The following is a 13,423-nucleotide window of genomic DNA, read 5'->3' as shown; positions in this document are numbered from 1 at the left end:
AAATTAATAAGTATATAAAAGAAATATTTTAGTCCATTTTTTAAAAAAGCGACCACCGAGTAACAGAGATGAAACTGAGCCTTTTTGTGTTAATTTAGCAATTTCTTCTGCAATTGGGTTGGACCGAGAACTCAAGCCCAATAAACATGGCCTGCTTTGGAGTGGAGTTGGGGAAAACAATTTCAGGCCTAGCGGTCATGTATTCTTTTAATGATTAACAGTGTTTTGGTCCACATTATTATAAAATGTTTTCACATAATTCAAATGGTAAGACCTAAATGAGTTTAAATATTTAAATTATACCATAATTAAATTAATAATATATAATTTTAAAATTATAAACTATAATCTATACATACATACATCACCTATCTTTCTTTTGGCACAATGGCTCATAATTTCTAAACTCTTTTTTTTCGAAACCTGACCTTGTATGTTTTTGGCGAATCAATAACAGACTAAGATTGCCCCCTTTAGTTGAATTATGTTTAATCATGCAACATTTTTCAACAAGTTTGTAAAACATTTTCATGTAATAATTGATGTAAACACCTATTATTATATTGGATGTAATTATAGATTTGAAATAGAATTAAGACAGAGCAAGACATTGATAGAAATAAACAATAGGTGATTTTTTAGTAAGGAACATATAAGACATTTTGAATGTTGTTTTATTTATCTAAAATAATTATCAAAAGGGAAATTCAAACGAATACCAATCAGAGGAAACAATAATTGGTTGTTATAAAATTAAAGTGATGCGACATTGAAACACGAAAAGAGATTTTAGCATACGGGGAAGATCGTCTCAGAATCAGTTTTATTGGCCATTAAACGGCAAAAACATTCTTAGAGGTGCAAAGCAAATACATGATCGTATAGAAATTGCATTACCGTTCTTTTCCATTCGTACCTTGTCAACTTCAACGTTAAAAATCTTCCTTTTCAATGGTTGCTTTCCTTGAAATGCAATGTGCCATCAATTGACACTGCCTAACTCTGTTATAAGGTGCGAGTTTCACGTTACTAAATTATTCATATTATTCTTATCTTACTCCACACTTTTCCTATTCAACCATTCTTTCTTCAAATTTAAAACTAACACAACAAAAATATTTTATTTTAGAATGAACATACAACAACCACACATGTCATATATGTTTCTGAGACAAAAATTAACTCCCAATTATACTAATGCAAACATATCTATCGGGGTGACTGCTAGAATATTAGGTTTAAGAATTTGATCTTATAAATACGGAGTTATGTTATACAGAAAAGCTTTTAAAATACACCATCAGTTTACAAGCTAGAAAACATATTTTTCAATTTAAATATAATATAATAAATCAATTTTTAAAGTTTTAAAAAATTGAATTACCAAAAAGATTTAAGTTAAATAAGAGACTCATGTAAACAACATGGAGCTGACATAACAATTTTTATCACATAAGAGAGTAATACTTTAGGCTTCCGAAAAGTAAATGCATTTTGGTGATATAGGTAGCCAAATCAATTCCTTTAAGCTATCTTTTAACTGTATAGTCTCATACCTATACAGTCTCCCGATCCCTCTCATTCCGGTGTATGTTCAATTCGTCCATGTATCCCTTCCATTGGAAGCCTGTCAGGAGCCGCTCCTTGTCCGTGTCCCCTGCACTGTGTCTTTTGCACCAGCGATCACTACCCGTCCTCGTCAATGCCTGAATGTTACATGTTTTGTTCCTTCATCATTTTTATTTAATATGAGACTTAGACACACTATTGTAATTCTAATCGGTAAAAGTTATGCAATTTTAAAACAATTATGCAGACAAACTCTGTTCTGTAGGATTTATGAGCTCCTAAAGTTAGAAATCGGTGCATTAACACCAAGAAGAAGCAAATAAATGATGCTATAGAATGAAATCGACTTGCAATCATGTAGCCAATTAAGACTTGAATTTCAGGAAGGAAAGATATCCACGTATAATATATACTTTTATGCTATCTTCATTAAAAAAAATTTCAACTTAAGGTACGTGTTGGGGAAAAGAAAAGAAGAAGGTTAGAACCATGCCATAAACAGCAAGTGAAAACCTTCAACTTGGCTGCTTCACATGGGTTTCACATAACGTGGAAAATGTGCAGTCAGAACTAGATTCTAAGGTCACATTCTCACAAAAATTGTAACCACGTAAATGTAGGTAGATGAAATATAATGGGATTGGATTACATTTCCTTTTTATTTCCTAAAATTTTATTGGGATACTTCTAAGATGGGATTATGTTAATAATTATGGGTTTATTTAATAATATGATATTTTTATTATTTTGTATTTTATTTTCATCGATTAGTTTATTACATACCAACCAACTTTGGAAAGTAACTAACTATGTTCAATCTTTTTCCAATTCTTTTACTGCGCTTTTAAATCATATCCCACTCAAATATCAATTTTGTTATTTCTTATCTTAGACAAACCAACTTTACGTTCCTTTCTGACTATGACCACAACCAAACCTTCATTCAACACCAATTCTTCTGTCCACCACTCTCTCCTAACCAATCTAAGTTAATTTTTACAAAATTCATTTATAAAATAAAATTAATATTTATATTTTTTTAAATTAGTTTTATTTTTAGTAGATATAAAACTTTTAATATTATATAACAAATAATTTTATTATATTTGAGAAATTGTAAATCCTATGCTACATTTTGTATATAAAAATTCTTAATTTTCTTAACAGGATCGATGACAGAAGAAATGTATTTTCGCTCTGTCTCTGTATATATCTTGTACTTTTTCAAAAAAAAAAGTAAAGAAATTTTGAAACCATTCTGGTACCAACTAGCTAGCACGTGGGACCAGGAGAAACGTGGTGCAGTACATGAAGAAGAATAATACAGTTTTTTTTTTTTTTTCATTAAAATGCTTCACTAATCTCAATTTAGATATTTTGACAGATTTTTATCATAAACACTTGGTCACCTAAATAAGGATTTTTTTTTCTTCTTAAAGGTCGTTTATTAAGTAATGAAGTCCTAATTTCCGAATAAAAAAAGGTTGAATGCATCACATGTAAGTCAACTTCAAGTTTTTCTTTAAGAAGTCTCACTTTTATTTTTTTATGTTTAAATGAAGTCTCATTTAGAAAGGACGACCTCTTTTTTTTTTCTGGTTTATTTTATGAATAGTTAGGTAATTAGAAATTAACCCAATTAAATTTTATAATACTTTTTTTATTAAAAACAATATTTAAATTTTTTTTTTTAAATGTAGTTAGTGTTTTTAGATGATAACTATTGAATACATTTTTTGTAGTTAGACTTGCTCGATAGAGATTTCTTCATTTAAAGATGGAATAAATTATGGTATATAAAGATTTGGAGATCAGGAATGATAGTATATTATTCAATAATGTGCCTCTGATACAATTTCGGCACATTAGTAATTTTTATAAATATGATGCGAAGTTCATTGCGTTATTTCTTAAATCCTAGTTTTTGTTTAAGTTAAGCATCAAAGACTTCAAAATATTGCATGATGAATATTCAAGTACACCACTCTTTTTAAAACTTTGTTTATGCACTATGGAAACAATTAAATATACTACTGAACTCATTCATTTAAACCCCAACCCACATAAATTTACATTAAAAAAACTCCTATTGTATAATCTGCATCTTAAATGAACTTCAATTTTATCAAATACCTACTCTCACAAAAATTCTCATGTTATATACTATAATTGAAAATAATGTTAATACATTTTAAAAATACTTTAAGCTTATTAAATTAAATTAAATACGAAGTACACTGAAAATTATATGACACAATAACATTAAAAAAAAATCCAAAATTAAGACAGAATAAAATAAATTTATGTGCATCTATTATCTCTTATCTTATTGTTGTTATGGTACGTAAAAAAAAATTGTGAAAAAAACTAGGAACAACGTTGTTCTAAGTGTGAAAAGAAAAAAGTTTCTGATGTCGGAATTCAAATCGTGTAACACGTGTTAAGAAGTGAGTTAGATCACTAAACTAAGAGTGAAATCGGAAAATTTTTCTCTTAAGACATAAATGTGACAATGAAAATTGGACATTAACAAAATTAAAGAAAAAAAATTACTACAATTCGCAATCATATAATAGTCATTAAATTTTTATCAACTTACATAAAATAAAACTTTTTAAAAAAATTTGGAATTATAACTTCTTAATAAAATATAAATTATTATTATGTGAGCCACGATTTCTTCCTGAATAGAATTTCTTCATGATGAATTCTCACACACACATATAAATTTAAAATATAAGTCCAAATCTTATAATTTAATATCAAAATTGTACTGCCTTAGTGACAAAAATCAATTCACGAAAATTAAAAGTTTGAAAAGTATTTTTATAAATTTAAAAAATGGAAAATTTCTGTGTTTTCAATGGAAAAAGAAATAAAGTTTATTAATAGATATATTTTTGAAATTTCTTGATACAAACACGAAATTGAATATAAAGAAAAAAAAAATATCATTAATCGCTGTCACCCTTGTGTAAGTGGCCTACCCAAAAAAAGTAGCCTACCCCAAAAGTTGGGAAGTGCTGGTCAATTTCCTATAAGCACGTTTTGCTATTTTTATATATTCAACAAGTATCAGTTTTTTTAGGAATATTTCTATTTTATATTAATTTGATGTCATTAAATTTTCTCAAACAATCATGGAAAATCTAATCTGTAATGAAAACATTTAGAAGGAAAACAGAATTATGAGTATTTTTCAATTTTACAAGTATTGAAGGAAGAAATGCATTCTACTTAACATTATTTGACATTTTGAAAACATTATTTACTTTTCAATGAACTTTAGATGTTTATATAAATAAAGTGGAGCAAAAGCATTATATTTGATAATTTTATGACATATATTGAGTATTTTTTATGATTGAAGATTAAAAAGTAAAGAAGATAAGATATCTTAGTTTGGGTATGTATTGGTGAGAGTTACATTGGTTGGATCCACACAAGTTTGTAGCATTATCTCATAATATCTATGGCGATCATTAGTCATCTTAGACAGCCAATCACAACCTTATCTTTTTCTTAATTAATTATTATTATAATTATAAAATTTCTAAATAATTTCATAATCCAAATTGAGATTTGTTTATTAAGGTTAGGGTTGAGCCAGTTAATAAGTAAGCACGTGCATAACGCATCAGCTGTGACTTATCGTGTTAATTAGTCACCGATCCTACCCGATTTTCTATTACCCGACTTTCTATCGCCGCCTCAACTTTCTACTGGAACCCATCTCACCAATATTCATTTAAAAATACAATAAATTCAAATTTTTTTTATAAATAATGCTACCAGTTTTATCTTTACTTTTAAAATAATTCATTTCAATTTTTATTTAAAACATAATTTAAGTAATATTTTATTATTATTTGTTTTCTTGTACCCAACCAATCAAATCATATTTACTTTTATTTTGTCATATCTCTATGTTATTTTAGTATTATATCATATTTTATTATATTTAATTATTAAACAAGATTTTATATTAATTTAATAACTAGCTAAAATTATTATTTGTGATTTAATGTGACATCCCAAATATCATATTCACATATAATATAATAAGATTCAGCTATTACAATATGTGAAAGCAATTAAGAGATAAAGATGACAATATTTAAATATTTATACACTCATCCGAAATTTAGTGGAAATTAAAACGAAATAAGACTTGAGTACAAGTTTCCCAGAGTTCTCCAAAATACATAATAAACTAAAGATCGAAGGATGCTTAGAGAGTGTTTCCAAAAATTAACAAGCTATTGAAATAAGAACTAATAAACGTCCTAAGTACTAGGGGCTGGATCTTCCTCAGTCTCCCACGCCTGCTCCAAGGGTACCTCATCACCTACTGCTCACATCCAAAGGATTGGATGATCATTGCAAGGGGGAAGGCAAACACATACAAACATACAAGTGCAAGGGTGAGCTAGGTCTCAAACAAACATACAATTCATTGCAAGAACGTTCATACACACTTAAACATGTAAGTCATCATAAACATAAACATTCATTTCACAAAACTCACTAAAGCAAACATCATGTCATGTTAAGACTCCTAGACACGTTCGGACATAGAATGTATATAGAGCTGGGGCGGGTTGTGCACTTGTGGTGGCCTCTACTGCTTTGCAAAGCCATTGCCGAGGGGTTTCATCCGACCACACACAAGGCTGGTCCGTTACCGCGGAATAGACCTCCAGTGATAGCACCTACCCTAGGACCTCCCACTACTCTCACCACACGCGTCAATCCTCTCTAAGTGAGAATGAAAGACCGTTAGAGTGTTAGGGATAACCCCCCATAGTGGAAGCCTCTTACATACATTCAATACACTAACTGATCTCACTGAGAGATCTTAATTTCATATTCAATCCGATCACTTCAAATCACCTGATATTCCTCTTGAATCAATAATGTACCTCATAAACCACTTTGCTTCATCAAACGTAAAATTTCATAGTCATTCAAGTAGATTCTTACTATATTGGCTCATACCAAACCCATACACCATCACACAACATCGACCATGTCATAAAACAACTCATAAATTACATACTTTCGCAAAACCATCACTTATTACCACAAATTTCTTTATGATATTTAATTATCAATACTTAAGTAATTCGAACAGCCTTGGGACCCTAACCAATGGTTCCGGAAGGGTCAAAAACCCCCATAACGACCTAAAGAACATCCAAAACGGACGTTCGGAACTCCCGAAACGTCAAAAACAAAAACGACAGCAGAAACAGTGTGCTGAATGCCATTCAGGTGGCGCCCAACGCCAGGAAACAGAACCAAATGGCGCCCAGCGCCAGTTAGGTGGTGCCCAGCGTGGATTCTACAGGTTTTATGCAGATTTTGCACAACTCACACCCCTAAGTTTCGTTTTAGACCTTTTTATGAATTTCTAATCATTATAACTCGAAATTTAGGTGTATTTAAACTTGTCTAAAGGTGTATAAACATTCCTAACCTCAATTCCTAACAACTATGCATAGATTTACACTCAAAACCACAATTTTCTCAACTTATGGGCTCAAACCTAGATTTAACACTTGATGACTATTCTTGGCTATTTTGACACTTCTCACAAGTCACTTTGAACTTACGTAAGTTGTCTTAACTGCCTAATTCAAGTTATAACCCCTAGAGCTCAAAACCACTACCTCACTTCCTCTAAACTCACCCAAAACACTAGTTTTTCCTCAACCGAAGGACTCAACTCCACTTCCACCATTTAGAACCTCATTTTAACCAATTTTATAGTTCTAACAAGTTATAATTAATTTGCCTAAGCTGCCTCAACAGTTCAAAAGAGTCCTAGACCTCTACCTCTCAAATTCACTACTTCCCTTCTCTTCAAATAACTCCAATTTCACCAACATAGAGACCAAAAACTCAATCTTACCTCTTTGCACCTATTTTTACCAATTTAGTGACTCAAACAAGTCACAATGCAGTGGATAAAACTGTCCTAATAGTCCAAATATGCTGCAGACCTCAATTGCTCAAAATCACTACCTTACTTCCTCTAAATGACCTAAATTGACCCTAAGACACTTGATTTTTCTTCCTAACAACACCACAACAGATTTTTCACACCAAAATAGTTCCAACATAAATAATTCATCTTTCAAAATCATTCCAAACAGTTCATAGCCATAAATCACCAAATTCACATAACACACCCACTTCCATACATGCATTTCAAGTCAATAGAACCAATTTCATGCCTTTAACAACATACCACTTCAAAATTTGTCATTCATTCACATTACACAATAAAAATAAGAAATAGAACTAGCTCCCCTTACCTTTAATGTGTCCGGCCAACTCAAGGAAGAATCATAAACCACGTACTTTGAACCCAAAGTGCGAGAATCACCTAAAATCATCAATTGATGATGGAAAATGAATTTTAGGACTAATTAGAAGTTAGATTATGGGGGAAAACGAAATGGAATGCTTGCAATAAGNAATTTCANGTTTTCAACTCTAGGGTNAAATGGAAGAGGGGTTTTTCTTACNNGTTGGAAGAAACGNAAAATCAATCGGTAGAAACGTAGCTCTTGGAGTCCTGAATGCTTAGGTAGCTTCAATTTGAGAAACAAACGGTTAGATTCTGAGTTATGGTAGATGGAAGGTAGAGGAATGAAGGGAAGAAGAAGAAGNANAGGTGTGNTTGTCTGGACGNTGGAGGAATGGACTGAAACTTAGAATGAAGTGTTTTTATAAAAGTTTTATTTTTAGAACATTATCCAATGCTTAATTGCCACGTGCACACACCTTTAACTTTAATTTTACAATACCTTACATTCAACGATTTTATTATTTATATTATTATTATTATTATTATTATTATTATTTTATCTAACTTTTAATTAGTTTTTATATATAAAGAGTAAAATAAAAAACTATGAACATCTTATTAAAACTGAAATTATGAAAAAATAATACTATTTTTCTTTTTCAAAACATATAAGTAAAACTTAAAAACGAAATAGAAAAATTGAAACACTTGAAAGTCACTCAGAGTTTTCAGGACCTTGCAGAAATATTACTGACTTTTTTTTTTTCCTTTTCTAAAGAGTCTTGGTTCTATAATTTTTTAATCTGCTATTGTAATCTACATTAAGTAGTAGAAATTGAATTTTTTTTGCCAAAGCAATTAAAAATGAAATCGTTATAACATATCGTAGTATCAAGTTTTAAGGTGACACTATATTATAATAATAATTTTATTGAATTTTTTAATTCTGTTATCTTACTTTTGATTAATATCAGTTAAAATGTATTGAAAAATAAATTAAATAATGATCCAGGTCACACTTCCCGGTAAACAAGGGGATTCCAGATTCCCTCGTTTAAATAAAATTATGGTTACTGCAAGATTCTTCTGAAAAATACTGTATACGTGACGTTCAAAAACAAAATAAAAAAAAGTTCGAATGGGACATTTTGCATCCGAGTTTTACTGTAAAATGATTAATTAAACCTGAGATATTATAAATCAATGTCCTATAATAATTCTTAGAATAAAAAAGTGAAAATTAATTAAAAACGCGTGGTATGTTTTAGTCTGAATAATTTACGTAAAAAGTGGTTATGGTATTTTCATTTCAATTTTTTTAGGAGGAAAATCATGTTTAAAACATGGTCAAACATTTAATTTTTTTTAACTAGATGTGTAATAATCACGATAAGATAATTACACAAGATTTACATCATAACACTCTCAAATAAATCAGATGTTATGATTGGTCATAATTTATAAATTCAAACTTAATATTTTTATTTAAAAAGTAATAATTATTATATCTCTCGCGGATGTGATGGATAGCCTTTGACATGCTTTTTTTTTTAATCAATAACATTGTTTTATAGGATAAAAATCTTTATATAGATGTATAAGTTTTTTTAACACCAGATATTTAAAACATATTAATTTTTTTAAAAATATTTTAAATTATATATTACTGTTTTATATATATAAAAATTTGGGGTGACCAATATCTGTCTTAGCTACCACAATGAGGTTTTATATAAAAAATAAACATCGTAGTATAAATATTTGACATCAATTACATATGTTGTATAATACGTATTTATAATATTATTTTTTATATGTATGTATATATTTATTTAGTTAAGATAAGGATACACTCTAATGTGGCAATATATAACAAAAATATGTAATGTAATGTGCATATTATTTATTAAATTGAGTAATCTTTACATTTTTGCATTATATGCATGTTATCTCCTAAAAGAGGGTAAGATTAAAAATGTACTTTTAACTAATGCAAACATAGGTTTAACCAATTTGGTTTATATGATTTTTATGATAATAAAAATTGAAATGTAATGTTAGTCATTAATAATAATTTTCAAAAAGTAAATTAAAATAAATTAGAAACCGTCATTACAAATAGTTTCTTACATACAACAAATTCTGTTGACTTTGAAGACTGTTTATAGTTTGGAGCATAGTTTATGGAAAAACTTTCAAAGATTTTTGTTGAATAGTGATTTTTTTTTTTAGTTTGTGACAATTATTTTGGATTAATGAATAGTTTTAAGAGTTTTAGAAGAAGAATGATGTCAATGTTTGCATTTTTATAAATAAATGTAGTTTAAGATTTCTTATTTTGTTCTTAAAAAAAATCATTAATATGGTATATTAGTTAATTTAGTTTTGATTGATAGATAATAATATTAATGATTTAACGTTTTATCTGTATGTATTTTTTTTATATCTTTTATGAATATTTTGTTATAAAAGATTTTTTTTTGTGTTTTTATTTGATGTGATTTTTTCATGTTTTGTATCTTTTTTTATCTTATTTTTTATTAAATTTTCATATAATGACAATTTGTTATTATGACTGAGATGTAGAATGTTTGTTTCAAACATACGAATGAAAAGTATTAAATATATTTAATTGCATAATTTCATAAAAAAATACTTCATTCAGTTTGGAATACAAGAAAAGATGAGTTTAGTGTTTATCTAAAAAATGTGATTTAGTTAATATAATAAAGATAAATGTGTAATTGAACGGATTGTATTTAATTAATAATAGTGTTTAATTTAAAGCATGGGAAGAATAAGTTGAATCTTGCCCCCTCCCATATCCAATAGTGAGAGAAAACAGAGACAGAAGAGAGCAGAGTTGGACACCTAAGTCTGACTCATTCTGCAAAAACTGGGGAAAGGGCAATTTCGGAATACACACTCAGCCTTTTCTTTCCTTCCTTCGTAGTTGATAAGGAATCTGAATTGTCCAAGTCAGGGACAACAAGTCTCATGCATCCGAAACGACCGCGTACCACTTCCCCTCCCTCAACCCTAACCCAGATTTAACTACACCAGATAATAACTTTCAAGTCCGAATTTCCCTATAAAACCACCAACCAACTTCTTCCCACTCCACACACAACACAAACGATAAAAAACTGCATACATAGAATAAAGAGAAATAATATCATGGGGGGCTGGGCATTAGCGGTGCATGGTGGCGCAGGTGTGGATCCTAATCTCCCACCGCACCGTCAGGAGCAAGCCAAACAACTCCTTACTCGCTGTCTTAATCTTGGCATCTCTGCCCTTCGTTCCAATGCTTCCGCCATCGACGTTGTCGAACTTGTCGTACGTAATTCTTTTCTCTCTCTCTCTCTCCCTCTTGCATGTCCTTTCTTTGCCCTTACCATTTTCCAAACGAATCTATACCCATTCGTGCCATGGCCTTCTCTCGCGATTCTCGGACCAATTTTGCATTTAAATCTGTGGAAAACGCTGAAAGATTTTAATTTAACAGAAAATGTTTCCCGGTGGCTTCCTGCATGCCTAGTTCTCCATGCATGCATTCTTTAACCGAGTACAACAAATACCGTGGAATGAATAACAGTAATAATCAAACTCAAGAAATGTCGTAGCGGTCGCGGTCACTGTCATACTTGTGCAGTGTCCAAAAATTTAACGTTTCCATCGAAGTTGCTCTCCGGACCCTTTTATATCAAAACCTTGATGATGATAAATATATCTATTGCCTAAATGTGATCGAGATTATTTATTTATTCTATCAATCGGTGTTTTGTTTGGTGGTGTCGGAGTGATTTTGGTATTGTGGGTGCAGGTACGGGAACTGGAAACGGATCCCCTGTTTAACTCGGGTCGAGGATCCGCCCTGACAGAAAAGGGAACAGTGGAAATGGAGGCAAGTATCATGGATGGTTCCAAGAGACGATGCGGCGCCGTTTCGGGCCTCACCACCGTCAAAAACCCCATCTCACTCGCTCGCCTTGTCATGGACAAGTCTCCACATTCCTACCTCGCCTTTAATGGCGCTGAAGAATTCGCCAGACAACAGGTTCTTCTATTCACGGTTCCTTTTTTTCCGTATACAAGATAAGAAACTGTCACAGCCTCACTGGCACCACATCATCGTCACACCACCGTTTATCACACATGTTCATTTTATTTCAGAGCAAATTTATATATTGCAATATAATTACACAAAAATTGTTGGGCGGTTAATAGGGTGTGGAGGTAGTGGAGAACGAATACTTCATTACTCCTGAAAATGTCGGAATGCTGAAACTGGCAAAGGAGGCAAACACAATCCTGGTACGAACACATTTTTTATTCGATAAAAAAGAAAATAAATTAAGGAATGTTTTGTTTGGTTTACGTACGATGCAGTTTGATTATCGGATTCCAACGGCTGGATACGATAGTTGCGGTGTGGGGGCCGAGAGTCCGTTGCAGATGAATGGACTGCCAATAAGCGTGTACGCGCCGGAGACGGTGGGGTGTGTGGTGGTGGACAAGGAAGGGAGGTGTGCGGCTGCGACGTCGACAGGGGGCTTGATGAACAAGAAGAGTGGAAGAATCGGTGACTCGCCTCTGATAGGTGCAGGGACTTACGCTTGTGGAGTGTGTGGGGTTTCGTGCACTGGGGAAGGTGAGGCTATCATACGAGGCACGCTGGCGCGTGAGGTGGCAGCAGTGATGGAATACAAAGGACTGTCACTGCAGCAGGCTGTGGACTTTGTGATCAAGCACCGCCTGGACGAAGGGAAAGCAGGGCTGATCGCCGTCTCAAATACCGGTGACGTCGCTTATGGCTTCAACTGTAACGCCATGTTCAGGGGCTGCGCCACCGAGGACGGATTCATGGAGGTCGGAATCTGGGACTAGAAAATATTAAAAGAAATAAATCGTTTTTGTTTTCTTCATTTTGGTTCTGCAGTTTTTATTTATTTTTTCTTTTGGTAGAAATTAGAATTAGCGCTTTTGAATTTCCTTTGGGTGTGACAGATGCCATGTTTCCATAAGTACGTGATTCATGTTTTGTTCACATATCCAAGAACCGCTCATTTGGTGCCGTTCGTGTCAGCCAATATAAGCCAAGCAAACAAAAATTAAATTATATGTTTATCTTAACGTAGTAGTAATATTTAAAACAACAAATCAGTTTTTTTTTTAAATAATGATATTTAGATAATATTTTTTGACCATATTTAAACATTAATTATGTGTCAATAATTGAAATTAGATTATTGATATAATTAGATTATTGAGATTTTATCATATATATTATTGTTATATGAATTTATATCAACAAATATATTTTAATTATTTTAAATTAACAAATTAAATAACTGTTGTTAAACCATGTGATTTAATATATATTAAACTTAATATATACAATAATATTTCAGTAAAAATATATACACGTCTAAATTGACATAAAATATATAAATGAATATAATTTTCAAAATCACACTAACAAGTTAAATGATCATAATTTCTATAAGAATATTTAAATAAACACAATACACATTC

General features: G+C 31.1%; 1 protein-coding gene across 1 annotated transcript; it reads left to right on the top strand.

Moving 5' to 3' along the window:
* The first annotated feature begins 10,752 nt into the window (after nt 1–10,752).
* On the top strand, nt 10,753–12,935 carry LOC106761766 (probable isoaspartyl peptidase/L-asparaginase 2). Its single transcript, XM_014645336.2, has 4 exons — nt 10,753–11,224; nt 11,712–11,945; nt 12,116–12,202; nt 12,278–12,935. The coding sequence occupies exons 1-4, from the start codon at nt 11,063–11,065 to the stop codon at nt 12,773–12,775; spliced, it is 981 nt and encodes a 326-aa protein (XP_014500822.1). The 5' UTR covers nt 10,753–11,062; the 3' UTR covers nt 12,776–12,935.
* Nucleotides 12,936–13,423: the final 488 nt, after the last annotated feature.

This window comes from Vigna radiata, chromosome 5, assembly GCF_000741045.1.
Source record: "Vigna radiata var. radiata cultivar VC1973A chromosome 5, Vradiata_ver6, whole genome shotgun sequence".
Classification (NCBI taxonomy): Eukaryota; Viridiplantae; Streptophyta; class Magnoliopsida; order Fabales; family Fabaceae; genus Vigna; species Vigna radiata.
Note: the sequence above shows the minus strand (reverse complement) of the source record. Positions and strands in the feature narration are given on the sequence as shown.